This window comes from Protobothrops mucrosquamatus, unplaced genomic scaffold (genome assembly GCF_001527695.2).
Source record: "Protobothrops mucrosquamatus isolate PMUCROS unplaced genomic scaffold, P.Mucros_1.0 scaffold231, whole genome shotgun sequence".
Lineage (NCBI taxonomy): Eukaryota > Metazoa > Chordata > Lepidosauria > Squamata > Viperidae > Protobothrops > Protobothrops mucrosquamatus.
The window spans coordinates 278,018-292,790 of record NW_015386582.1 but is presented as its reverse complement, the minus strand read 5'-3'; the positions used below and the strand labels follow the sequence as shown (position 1 = coordinate 292,790).

The 14,773-nt window shown below is 39.0% G+C and overlaps 1 protein-coding gene across 1 annotated transcript in view; it reads right to left on the bottom strand.

Annotated features, from left to right (window-relative positions):
• The window catches only part of TTLL5 (tubulin tyrosine ligase like 5), a 127,498-nt gene that overhangs the window by 49,230 nt on the left and 63,495 nt on the right, over positions 1-14,773 (bottom strand). Inside the window, exons 25-29 of the mRNA XM_029283790.1 lie at positions 13,235-13,338; positions 12,124-12,251; positions 6,635-6,748; positions 5,111-5,500; positions 1,792-1,970 (exon numbers count right to left, since the gene is read on the bottom strand). Of these exons, the coding sequence (XP_029139623.1) occupies positions 1,792-1,970; positions 5,111-5,500; positions 6,635-6,748; positions 12,124-12,251; positions 13,235-13,338 (915 nt within the window). The remainder of the gene's footprint in view (positions 1-1,791; positions 1,971-5,110; positions 5,501-6,634; positions 6,749-12,123; positions 12,252-13,234; positions 13,339-14,773) is intronic.

Below are 14,773 nucleotides of genomic sequence, written 5' to 3'. Positions count from 1 at the left end.
TATTTGATATAAAAAGATTTACTGTCTCTTACACTGGAGGCAATACAACACCATCATGGCTAGCAATCACCTACAACTTTATCCTCCTTATGAAGAATACACTAATTCTTGAGGTGGCTAGTGCCAGGCAGAGTGGTGGTGTTGTTTTAAAAGAGAGAGTGAAAAAAAACCCTGTACTGGATATTTGTACTCCATATTCTCCACAAAGTTTTATGATGAATGCCAGGTTTTTTGCTATGGACCACCTTTCCAATGAAAATACGAAATAATATGTCCTACCCCCTTTCTTACAGTGATATATCATTACATTTGCAGGAAAGTTGCTGCATGCTTTGAACACTGGCTGACTCAACAGAAGAGACAGATATATCTTGTTCCAGCCCTCGCCTGGGTGGTCTGATGTTATCCTTAAGATCAAACTCTGTAGCTGGAAAAGCTGGAGCTGTTGCTAGTGAAAATCAGTTCATGAATTTGCACATTTGTTCACAGAGAAACGTAGAAATGAAGTAACTCTTCTTTTTATCAAGCCGGGCAATTCAACACATTCTTTTATTCACCATCAATAGTTAGAAAACACTGCAGTCTAAGCAATGTTTGCAACCACTGCTTCTGTTCTGCCAAAAGCATTCAACAGGCACCAATAAAGACCTCACACAGAACTAAAACCACCTCATAGAATATTACATAGGGAAAAAGTTCTCAGCAATATTAGCTTCATAAAACGTCTCTTTGGTTTATTGTCCCAAGTCATGGTAGAAGTTCATCCACCCTCTTTTCAGAATTTTACACTCATAAAAATGCTTCTATCTTCAAGTCCTTTTATGCAAAAGAGCCCAACTTTATTACTTGCTCTCGTGATATCAAGATTCAAGATCACAATTTGGATATTTTATGAGAAGTTGTTATAATATTCTTAGCTTCAATTCCTTGATTTAACAATAATGAATTTCATTACATAGATATATTAGTTTTAGATTAGCTATTTTTCAATATTCTCCAGTAATAAGTGACATTTAAAAAGACATTCCTTTCTGGCAACTGTTATCCCAATACCCCTTTAGGGCAGTGTTTCTCAGCCTTGACAATTTTAAGGCATGTGGACTTCAACTCCCAGAATTCCACAGCCAGCATTGCTGGCTGTGGAATTCTAGGAGTTGAAGTCCACATGCCTTAAAATTGTCAAGGTTGAGAAACACTGCCTTAGGGTAATTCAATAACCTATGAGCTGCAACTCATGCAGATCCTGTTGCCCTCTACAGTATATTGCATTCACCCACAGAGCTATGCATCTCTTTCATTAAACCAATAAAATACGAAATTTAATTCATATAATTAAGAAATGGCTTATTTCTAGAAGCCTTCAAAAGGAAGAAAATCTAAAACTTATTAAGCCCAAAGTACATTAGTGCCATCTTCCCCTTCTCCAACTTCTGATGAAGTGGGTGAATGCATACTTTAAGACTCTAGTAACACAATCATAATGGAATAACACTAAAGGTTTTGGCATTGCAGAAAGTATGGAGAAATAAAGTTCTCCTCTTAAAAATGATATTTGATGGATCAACACATTATTAACTTTTGTCAAACCACCCAATAACTGAAGCTCTTGGCAGGTCATGCAGAAAAGCAAGTCCCTGTGATCAAGCACAGTTCAAGAAGATCCATTATAATTAATTTTTACTTGTGAAATAAACTTTAATCACTATTTGTTTGCTTTGCTCTTTTGTAAATGACACTAGCATCAAATGCTATTTTTATTCGAAGTGGAAAATATGTTTTTTTTTAAAATACCTGTTGTGTAAGAAGGCTGATGTGACTGGGTGGCGAATACTGTCTAGCTGCCTGCTTCTCTGCCAATCTCTGAAGTTCTGCTGCAATATCATGATTATAACGCTTGTTGTCTTCTGCATCCTTATTCATTCTGGCAGATACACCACGCTGTCTGCTTGGGCTGTGACTTCTTGATCCTGCTAAAGTGAGTGAAAAGTTTTATTTTGCCATGATTTTTTTCCCTAGCTGTAAGAAATATGCCTTCTGTGCAAAAATTGGCAAGGGACAGAAATAGTCGTGACAAAATAAAAACCAAGTGGTTTATATGAAAGATATTAATACACGATTCTCAATTACATTATGTATATTTCTATAGCTAAATTATACAGCAGTTTTTGCTTTCTTTCAAAAGTTTTATAAAGAACACAAACGACTTCTTTACAAAGTAAAGATAAAGAAGCGTGATAGGGAAATTAATTTATTGAAAAAAGGACAATTCAGAAAGTCAGCATGAGATAAGAAAAACAATAAAGCATAAAAAGAAGTTTTATTCCAAAGAAACCTTTGGTTAGATATTTATTAGTGCTATGTCAACTATTTGGAGGGATGCCTTAAGGAGCCTCTCCAAACCTTACTGCTCAAAGTACCAAGGCCCCATGTTGTTGTTTTAAAGCACAACCAAAACCCCAGCGGAATCAGAACTGATGCTGTACACATGCTTCTTTCCCTGCAATCCTAGCAAAAGTAAAGGGGGGGGGGCTAGCCCTGCTCTGTCACTATGGAAGTCCTTGAAATGGCCACCAAGGGCCTTTGAGAGAATACAGAATAATGATACTTGGAGCAATAGGTTCAGAAGAGTATGAAACAGCCCTCCATGTAGTTGGCACCGTCCCAATAAATTAGTGTACTACAAAAGGAAAATGAAACAAAACACATCACTTTGAAAACTATTCTTAGGTGAATAGGACAGTCCTTTTCAAAGTCTTAAAAACTTTGGGAGGATTATCAGGAAAACTATAACAATATGTGACACATTACTGTTACATGTGACAAATTAAAATTTTGAAATACCCTACAATAAAGAATAAGTTTACTCACATCTGGTTATAATTTATTGCGTATATTAACAATGTTTTTACTTCTAGACTACCTTTCTTTGAACTCATGTCATTCTGATCAGAAATATTAGATGTTTGTTGGTGGTGTTCTTTTTATATTTCCTCAATAAAATGAAATGTAAATTTAAAATATTTCTTTTTGAATCATATCAAATCCCACAAACGTGGACAGTCTCTAGTTTTTTCCCCCTTTTTTCTTTCCATAGTGTTTATATGTGCCATTTATTTCTTTTCTTTTTCAATTTTGTATATTTTTCTTTAACGTATGCCATTTGGTTTTGCCAAATTCGTACTGTATTTCTAAAAAGCACCTGAAATCTAAAGAAAAATAAGTTTAAAATAGCATTGAACCAAGAGAGTATTTTCAATAATGTAAAAATGAAAAGCACTACAGTAGCTGAACCACTTCTGAAAAATAATCCAAAAGGTTTATACGCTACATAAGAAAAAAATACTCCAAAGAAATACAAATCTGATGTCAAATGTTGAAAAACAGGTGGTCTGGTAACTGCATACTTCAATGCTATAAGCAATTACAGTGGTATCATGGTACTCAACTGCATTGAAACTCATTGTATTTGGTACTCAACACATTGTGACATGAAAATTTTGTCCCTGTCCTCACTGTTTGTTTAGTACTCAACGCACAAGCTAGAACTTGATGATGTTGGCTGCCTTGTGACTCACTACATTATTCCTTGTGGGAAAAATCTGTTCGGTATTCATCATTTTTGGTACTCATCATGCCTCCAGGAATCAATTAATGATAAAATAGCAAGGTACCACTGTACTGCTACTGAAATCAGTCACTGCCATGTGTGAATCAACTGATTGCTTAAACAAGACATCTACCTCAGTAGGTGGGAGCATGGGAGCTCATTCTTATTTAGACCAATCTGACATTTATTTCAATATTTGACATTATTGGGCTGTTTGCTGGTCTTTCCTCATCCTTTCCTAATAGAGACAAGGTCTAAGTAGGGGGATAAACACTTGCCCCTTTAAATGTTGGATTTCAATTCCTAGCAGCTCCAATCAATAAGAGTAATAGTTGGTGATGATTTGAACTGTAATCCAACAATATCTGAAGGGCCACCAGTTCCCTTCTCCATGGAAACAGGAGTTATTATTTCTTGGAAAAAAGCTAATAGTATCCAACCATTAAAATAATATTTTAAAAAACTGCTCCAGTATTATTTTCAGATAAGAGGTCTGTACACCAATAACATGGAAATCTGGCAAAACCTATCTGATCAAGAAAAACTCATTCAAAGAGGAAAATGTATAATCTGAAAGCAGAGCACACTGTTTGCAAAAGAGACACATTCCATCTTTGGCATCTTCAGGTAAAGATGCTAAAGGCTGTATTAGAAACTTGGGGCGCTTCTCCAAGTGACTTTCTAAACAATATTTAATTAGATTAATACTTTGATTGAGTATAAGGTTTCTTCCTATGTTTCTCTGACTGCTAGGATTTAGTGAAAGTAATACCAAAAGCCCCATTATAAAGAAGTTCAGAAGCCTCTCTCATTTGTACTGCCAATGAAGAAAGTACTTGTGTGCATGATATTCTACAGTATACCTATTGTCCAGTCACTGCAATAACATTCACAAGCAATTATTATTCCAAAGAAAAAATATTAATCTTTTGGGATGTCAGTCCACTTTATTAGTTGCTGCCTGATACCTTGCCCTATATAAATAACCACTACTCAGTCTATTGGAGTCTATTGCCCAATTGTGTCATGATAAAACAACAATAAGATTAGAGAGACATGATCACCCTATTCTTTGTTTCTGCAAGTTGCCTAAGAATCAACAATTTTTTTTTTTCATACATGTCTTAATACTCAAGAACGAGGTCCCCAACCCCTGGGTTGTGGCCCAGTACTGGGCTATGGCCCATTTGGAAATGGGCTGCGGAAGTGATGGGCAAGTGTGAGTGAAGTCCCATTACTCATGTGGAACCATCCCCTCCCCTCCCCCCACCCCACCCACCCCCGCCGGTCCACAAAACTGGAAAGGTTAGGGACCACTGCTATAGAAGATAACTGGAGGACAATTCTGAATTAGATTAGATATAGTTATTTTTCAAATAAATATCTCATAAGGAAAATAAGAATTTATCCAACTCAAAACTTGCACAATTAATTCAAATGGTCTTGGATATTAAAATATAAAAAAAAATATTACAATAGTGTGCCAGCTGAGCATCAGTCTACCTGCTTTTGCTGAGGATGGTCGGGTCAGTCTCTGGCTGTAGATTTGCATGGCAGTCTGAAAGGAAGAGAAGGGGCTGACAGTGTAACTGCCAGACCGACAACGTTGTAAGCTTGTACTGTTTGAGGATGGGCGGGACACATTTTTTGCTGCATTAGACAAGTTGTCAGGTGCTGCATTGTGAGAAGAAGGGGGAAATGTCGCTCTAGAACCTGATGAAAGGGAAGGGGTTGAGTGATAATCAGGCAACTGTACATTCTCACAGGCAGCAGGTTGCGAGGACAATGGCATACTGATGCTTTGTGGGAGCGTGGTACCATGAGTAAAGGAAGAAGTGCTAAGAACGCTGAATTGCGGTGTATTCTCTCCATCTTCCGTTGACGAAGGAACACCTAGTAAAGGGAGAAGAAAAAAATCAAGGCAATCAGGGCAATTCATATTTTTCAACTGGACACATCAAAAACTTCCTTAGTTGCACTACTTTTTACAGGCTTTAGATTTTTTTATATAGCATCTGAATTTTCAACAATTTCATAAAAGAACTCTAATAGCTAATAAAAATATTTCTCAATATATTCTAGCCAGTCTGTATTTATATTGTTAATTTTATCATTTTACTATGATGTTCTCCACATGGATACTCAGTTTTCCATTTAATAATAATTAAGATACTCAAAGGTAGAATAGTACTTATTCCCAATTATTTGATTCTTGCATGTAATATTTATAAATAGTACTGCATCAATTACAACATTTGTTCTTTACAGTAAATTAAAACAGTATTCATAAAGTCAGTCTCATACATGAAACAGTCTATGATACTTTTTAACTACTGCACAACATTTCTACTGGTTTTATATCAACAGTATAGTATACTGCTTAGCATATTAAAAATTCCCCCAAAGGTTTTTGTGTATTCAATGTTCATGAAAATGTTTAACTTAAAATGCATTGTGGAAAGGATTAAAAATATTAGAGCTTATTTCATTGATCCATCCATTTGTTATACTAAGCAGTATCAATACAATAAAATATTGTAAAGAAATATACTATTAACTCTAAATTAGAAATTAGAACTCTAAATTTGAAAAAAAAATATAACTGTTAGTATCTTGACAGATTCACTATGAGTCTAAATTTATCTGAATACTCTTGTCTGTCTGTCTGTCTGTCTGTCTGTCTGTTGTCTGTCTGTCTGTCTGTCTGTCTGTCTGTCTATCTATCTAATATTTTTATCACATTTATAAAGCTGCCATATATCCAGCAAAACCCTGGGTGGCAAACATAACATATAAAACATCAACAATAAGAAAACACATACAACAACACAAAAAAAGGCTAGGTCAAGACCTCTTATAAAAATATCAGGACAGCTATGTCATGGGAAGAGGCAAGTCTTCACACACCTTCTCTGGGTGGAGGTTGTTCCATAGAGAAGACACCATGACAGAGAAAGCCAACAAAAAGCCATTAAAGTTTTGTCAGAGTCTAACTATACAAATTTACTCTTTTTCCAATTTTCTTACTGGGTAAACTAGTTCCTTTGGGTTGGTCAACTTTTGGCTGCTCTACTACATTTTCCTTCTCCACTGGAAGTTGGGACTGCTTTTTTTCATTTTTTCCCATCTTTTCTGAGTTATCTGAAAAGAGTTTTCAAAATTAGAAGAAAAATAAGCAGCGTATGATAATGATTTTCAGTATGACATTTTCTAAAATAATGTTAGATTAATTGCATTTGCAAATTATATATATACTATATATTACACTAAAAATGCGAATCCCGGGTATATTCATGTTGAGAAAAGTAGTCAAACACCGGGATAAATATAAAAACAACTGTTTAATAAACTAACAACTAGTTTATTAAACAGTTGTTTTTATATTTATCCTGGTGTCTGACTACTTTTCTCAACATATATATATGTATGTATATATGTATAAAACATATATATGTTTTCTTTCAAATAAGAAAGAAAAACGAACACCAGGATATAATAAACCAGACTGTTTAATATAAACAAGCCTGTGGTTAAAAAAGGTCACTAAGCTTTCGTCAGACCAAACTACCGACGTCATCAGAGTTGGAGTAAAAGGAGATCAGGAAGGCAGCTCATATAACCTCCTGCCTCTGCGCCCGGCTCCTTGAGCATGTCATTGGCCCGTTGATTATATTAATCCGTACCACACAGAGTTGTTCCGCATCAGGCAAACTGTCCTTGGCTCCGCTAGTTGTTTTACAATCCTCAAGTGCTCTTTTAGAGCGTGTGCAAGCACTTGGAGGGCGGCTGTCAACCGGTCCTGCGCCCAGTCTCCCTCCCTCCCAGGGCCATTATCCTCCCCACCGCCAAGGCCGTTGTCGTCTCCCCCGTAATTCCTCCGCCCCAGTCCTACAAAAAGCAGCTGTTCCGGCATTCCTGCTCTGCGTCTTCCCCCTCCCTCCCCCTCCTTCCAGATCGCCTCTGCCCGTCCGTCCCTGGCTTAGGGCCATTTGGTCCATCATCTCCGCCCATATGTGGGCCCATATGTCCAGCTTTGGCCACACGTTCGATCTAGCTAACGCAGAGGTTATAGCTCGTGAGACTACCAAGGGTGGCCGCCTACTCAAGGAAGCCTGGCTCTCTGATGAAAATTCCATCAACCGGCATATAGATCTTTTCCCAGCTTATCAGACTGTTAGGGGATGGGAAAGACAGTGCCACGGTCTGCTGAGAAGACACTCAACTCTTCCTTCACAGGATTGGGGCAGTAGAATGATGGATGAGATGGGCACGATCCCTAAGGAGGACGATGACCTGGTTAAAGGGAAAAACCAGAGATCGAAACAATGGGACAGCATCTTGCATAATTGGGACGATGGCTCTACAGGTCAGGCGACCACGACTCCCATGGGTGGAGATGACCGACCAAATGGTCCTAAGCCGGGGATGGATGGGCAGAGGCGATCTGGAAGGAGGGGGAGGGAGGGGGAAGACGCAGAGCAGGAATGCCGGAACAGCTGCTTTTTGTAGGACTGGGGCGGAAGAATTACGGGAGAGATGACAACGGTCTTGGGGGTGGGGGAGGATAATGGCCCTGGGAGGGAGGGAGATTGGACACAGGGGCCGGTTGACAGCCGCTCTCCAAGTGCTTGCACACGCTCTAAAATAGCACTTGAGGATCGTAAAACATCTAGCAGAGCCAAGGACAGTTTGTCTGATGCAGAACAACTCTGCGCGGTACGGATTAATACAATCAACGGGCCAATGACACGCTCAAGGAGCCGGGCGCAGAGGCAGGAGGTTATATGAGCTGCCTTCCTGATCTCCTTTTACTCCAACTCTGATGACGTTGGTAGTTTGGCCTGACGAAAGCTTAGTGACTCTTTTTAACCACAGGCTTGTTTGTATTAAACAGTCTGGTTTATTATATCCTGGTGTTCGTTTTTCTTTCTTATTTGGTTAACATAATGCCCAGGATTTGCATTTTTAGCATTTTAAAAGATAGGTAGGTAGGTAGGTAGGTAGGTAGGTCGATCGATCGATCGATCGATCGATCGATAGATAGATAGATATGGTTGGTTGGTTTGGAGACTGCTGAAGCCAAAAAGACCCCAGGCAACTTACAATGCACACACACACACACAAAAAAACCAAATAATAAAATGCATGTGCATCTGGAAAATAGCCAAACAAATTGGAAACTAATATAAGAGATAAATAAAAGCTTGGCATCCAACCCCAGGCTTGGGAACAAAGTCACTTTTCAACAAGTTCCAAAACAGAACAGAAAATAGGGGGGGGGGAATTAACAGGGGATGCTGTTCCAGAAGGTAGGTACCACAACAAAGAAAACATACTGCCTAGGTCCTGACAGATAGTATTAAGGAGAGCTGGAGAATGCTCACTCTGCTCAATCTCATCGAATGGGCAGAGATAATCCCTTAGATAGCCAGGCTCTACGCCATGTAAAGCTTTACAATGATAACTAGCAACCTGATTTGCACCCAAAACCCAATTAGCAGCCAGTGAAGGTAGCAAAGCAGGGATGATATATAAGCATTACATGATGTGCCTACAGTACATTCAGAAAGTATTCAGATCCCCTTCACTTTGGTCAATTTTGTTATGCTGCAGTCTGATTCTATAGTTGTTGAAATTCATTTTTTTCTCATTAATGTACACTCGGTACCCCATAATGACAAAGTGAAAACAGAATTTTAGAAATGTCTGTAAATTTATTAAGAAAAAAAAATCTGAAATATCACATTGCCATAAGAATTCAGGCCCTTTGCAACAACACTTGAAATTTAGCTCAGGAGCCTCCCATTTCTCTTGATCATTGCAGACATGTTTCTACACCTTGATTGGAGTCAACCTGTGGTAAATTAAATTGATTGGACATGATTTAGAAAGGCACACACCTCTCACAGCTGACAATGCATACTGTAGCAGAGCAAAAGCCATGAACTGCCTGCAGAGCTCAGAGATAGGATTATTGCAAGGCACAGATGTGGGGAAGGCTACAATAAAATTTCTGCTACAGTGAAGGTTCCTGAGAGCACAGTGGCCTCCGTAATTCTCAAATGGAAGAAGTTTGCACAACTAGGACTCTTCCAAGAGCTGGTTGCCTGCTCAAACTGAGCAATCAGGCAAGAAGGGCCTTAGTAAGAGAGGTGACCAAGAACCTGATGGTCACTCTGATTGAGCTCCAGAGATTCTGTGTGGAGACGGGAAGAGATCCAGAAGGACAACCATCACTACAGCCCTCCACCGATCTGGGCTTCATGGCAGAGCGGCTAGACAGAAGCCTCTCCTCATCGCAAAACACATAAAAGCCTGCTTGGAGTTGGAAAAAAGCACCTGAAGGACTCTCAGACTGTGAGGGACAAGACTCTCTGGTCTGATGAAACCAAGATTGAACTGTTTGACCTTAATACTAAACATTATGTCTGGAGGAAACCAGGCACTACTCATCACTTGCCCAATATCATCCCAACAGTGAAGCATGGTGGTGGCAGTATCATTTTTAGCAGCAGGAACTGGGAGACTGGTCAGGATTGAGGGAAAGCTGAATGGAGAAAAGTACAGGGATATCCTCAAAGCAAACCTGTTCCACAGAGCTCAGGACCTCAGACTGGGCCGAAGGTTCACTTTCCAACACGACAACGATCCTCAGCACACAGCCAAGACAACACAGGAGTGGCCTAGGGACAACTCTGTGAATGTCCTAGAGTGGCCCAGACAGAGTCCTGACTTGAACCCTATTTAAACATCTCTGGGGGGGGGGACCTGAAAATGGCTGTCCACTGATGGTCACCATCCAATTGACTGAGCTTGAGAGGATTTGCAAGGAAGAATGGCAGAAAATCCCCCAATCCAGGTGTGCAAAAAAAGACTTGAGGCTATAATTGCTGCCAAAAGTGCTTCAACAAAGTACTGAGTGAAGGGTCTGAATACTTATGCCAATGTGATATTTCAGTTTTTTCTTTTTAATAAATGTACAGACATTTCTAAAATTTTGTTTTCACAGAAGTGTAGATTAATAGAGGAAAAAAAAGAATTTCAACAACTGTAGAATCATGCTGCAGCATTACAAAATTGATAAAAGTGAAGGGTGTCCAAATACTTTCTGAATGCATTGTATCACTGCCTTATTACTACATTCCACAATTGCTGCAGCTTCAAGGTCAACTGCCTGTAGAGTGCATTGCAAGTAATCCACCTGAGAAGTGACCAAGGAGGAAGGAGAGAACCATAATAAAATAGTACTTCCCATCCCTCAAATCCCACAGTTTGTCCAGAAGGATACTGTGGTTGAGTGTATCAAAAGTCAATGGAAAACAAGAAGCACAAGGATGGATGTATCACCCTCATCCCAGCTCTGTCAAACATCATCTGATTAAGATAACAGTTATTGTCATTTTTTTACTGTGGGCACATTGGCACACATTAAAAATAAAATTCTGTTGCCTGCTCTCAAAAGTGTATACATAACTAACATATAAACATGCTATATACAACATACGTATTATACCTACACCCTTACATATAAATATATATATAAATATTAATCACTGTCCATCTTGAATACATAGTGGAAAGAGGAAGGTTAATACTGTATGGAACAAAACTGGGACTGAATCTGGATGTTCTGCTTTGGGTACCATGAAGCCTCCTCCCAGAAGATAACAAGGAAAATAGGTTGTGAAGAGGATGTATAGTGTCCCAGACAATCCTGCGGACCCCTGCTCAAGCAACACTTATATGCTGTTTTGGATAGAAGGGACTGAACTGCCAATAATCTTTTCTGCCATCCTCACCACTGTCTGTACCGCCTTCTTGTCTCAAGCAGTGATGCTTCCAAACCAGACTGTAATGCAGTATGACAGGATGCTCTCAAGTGCTCTTACCACTTTCTACCTCTGTAGAAACTGGTAAGGATAGGGGAAGGAAGATGTACTTTTCTCATGCGATGCAGAAAACGCAGGTGCTTCTGTGCCCACTTCACCAGTGTCTCCTGTTGAGCAAGAACCCTGGCCTGAAACCTGACTAAAATAGATCCACATAATCTGTTTCCTCCAAGACGTTCTGCAACTACTGTCTGGCCATCGTCTCAACTAGCTTCTCTGAAAAGGGAAGATGGAAGACTATATAATAGCTATCTGGCAGTGTTGGATCCAGCACGGGCTTCTTCAGGAGGAGGTTCACTACAACGTCCTTCAAAAAGAGGGGGACAGTCTCCTTCTTCTCTGATAGCATTGCATGGACCAACTACAGGTCATTTCCCAGGCAGCTTTAATAACTCAGGAAAGCCCAAGATCTTTGGGCAAACTCATAGACTGGAAGACTTTGTTCACTTCCTCAGGAATCACAGGCTTAAACTCAGTCCAGATGATCCCACAAGACTGTGCCCCAGGCACTTCAACAGAAAGAACCCAACACTGAGTGAATCCAAGTGACTTTATCAGGAAAAAGCAAGAACATTCCTCATTTGCTTCTTTACAATTATACTGAAGGTAACAGAAATGGATACTCACTGCCTTTGTTCCTGTTTTCCAATTGGCTATTACTATGCTTCGTAGCTCCAGGATTTGTTCCCAGGAAGACACTTGCTGATTTATTCTTGTGTGTGTAAAAAGTCAGTACCTCCTCAAGATCACTTTCACTAAAATGAGAAAGGGTGTATACAAGAATAAATGGCCTAACTTTACAATGTGGTGATGCAGCTGCAACAGATACTATAAGGTATTTGAAAGGAAGCATGGAGAGGGTAAGGGGGAAAGAAAGAAAAACTGGAAAGAACTAAAAGAAAAAAAAGATGTTTTTGTTAAGCTTGGTAAAATTCCATACTGCATTTAAGGAAAGTAATACTTCTAATTGTCCAAAAGCTAATAATAAAAATGTTAGCTATTATTTCTATAAAATGTATAGTGTCATTTTGATTAGTAGTTAAGGCACCAGGCTAGAAACCGGGAGACTGTAATTCTATGCTAACTTTAGGTACAAATCCAGCTGGGTGACCTTGGACTAGTCACTTTCTCTCAGCCCTAGGAAGGCAGCAAGGACAAACCACTTCTGAAAAACCTTGCCACAAAACCTACAGGGACTAGTCCAGACAGTTGTCCAGAGTCAACACTGGCTTAAAGGCAACCCCACCCCAAACAGAACTGCAGCATTGCATGTTTCTTATGACAAAATTACTGTTAAAAATTCCATAGCCTTCTCTGTAATTTAAACACTACCTCTCTAGAGCTATATTTTACCATCTTTGTTGCAAAATGGATTTTGCCCCTTCTTTAGGGCCATGCTACAGTGAAAACAGAGAAAGAAGGAAAATCCCAGAAGGATATAATCCTCTTATCCACAGTGGAATACATCCAATTCTATTTCCCTTTGAAAAATTACAATACTTTATTACTACCACTAAACAATTGTACTAACTAGCCACAAGCTCAGTACAGGTTAGTATACAAAGCAGACTTTTGGGTCTGAAGAATCAAGGTAGGTTTTGCATTCATGAAAAACACAGAAATAAATATAATAATCATCTGACATTCGGGAGAATAAAAAAGCAATACCTTCAAAAAGTTTCAAATTGGTCTCCAATAAGAGACAATATAATTCTTGTTCTAAATGCTTAATTCATACCTTGCTTTAGTGATAAATTCGTGAAAGCCTTCCTCATCTACCCCCTCTTCTTCCTCTTCCTCCTGTTTCTTCATTGCCTTTTTCTGAGACATTTGATCTGTTTCCTAAAAATCAGCAACAAGAGATTGCTGGACAAAAATCTGGATAGATACAGAACTTGCCATAGGTTTACTTAAATATCTAGGTTTTTTTCAGTTAGAGAAGCAAAATATTGTTCCACTATGAGATCTATTTGGGCTTTGCATGCATTTTGCATGTACTTTTTATTCTGCATCTACAAACTAAAGAATAGTAAGCCAAAAACTTTGTGGATAAAGGTGCTTTTCTAGTTCTGTTAATTATGGAGGTTATAAATTGATAAAAACAATTACTGAATGATATCTATAACAAATTACTGTGAAACACATACATCATGCAAACATTACAACTGAATACTTATATTAGATCAGATACAAGTGCATTAAGTTATTGCATTTCTATGATATCATCATTTGTCATTTGTCCCCCTTTCTTACTGTCTTCCCAAGACACCATTGCACTGAAGAAGATATTAGTAATGTCAACAGAATCCAGTACTGAATTTACAAATATTGTGCATCTCAAGAATTTTGAGCACTAATGTACTTCATATTGCAAAACATGAAGTAACTTCAACTTTCATTTAAAGACCTATTACTAAATAACCCTGGCCATTTAAATTAGTTTCTACTGAAGCATAATTGCATTTAAAAAAAACCCAACAAAAATAGCAAAATGACTAGAGACTTCCGGTTCCGGTACGCGGCGACGCCGGTCGCGTCTGGGGACTTGTCTTCAGTCCGGCCGGGTTTTCTGCGTCGGTAGACCCCCTAGGGGGTCGAAAGTTGCCCTGGAGGGGCAACTACCGAGAAGGAGGCTTGCTGGTGACTGCGGGAGAGCGGCAGCTTCTCCCGTGGTCCCAGCTATTTCCTTAGGCCCGACGGAGCAACGATCGTCCTGCAAGATGGCCGATTATCCTGCTGCACCAGCCGAAGTCACATTTACAACTAAGCGACATTAGACCCACCGTGGAGGATCCGGGTGAGACCCTTTTAGCCCCTCTCTCTCCCCTGCTTGGTTCTGTTTGCCTGTGAGAACTTGGATGAAATTATTTCCCTGTCTGGAAGAAGCAGCTTTTGTGTGTGTGGGAAGAGAAGCGTTGAGAATAATTTTTTTTTAAAGTTTATACTTTATTTTCAGTTATTTTGGGATACAAAAAAAAGAGAGAAAAAGAAAAAAAAGCTTTTTCGAATTGTATTAGTAGTTATATTGGAAGATTATTTCTTTCTCCACTTTTTCCTTTAAAAGAGAGAAAAAAGGAAAAAAAATGGTGTCTGGAAAGGATTTTTTATTTACTGAGGACATCTTGTGGTGAAAAGTTAATGTTGCAACTATTTTTTGGATAGAAACCTGACCTTCAGATTATTTTTGGAAAAGATAGGCTGGTGCAGCTGTGGGAACTGAGGGGGTGGACACTGTTTAATTACAGCCCTCTCTGAAAAAATAATAATAACAATAAAG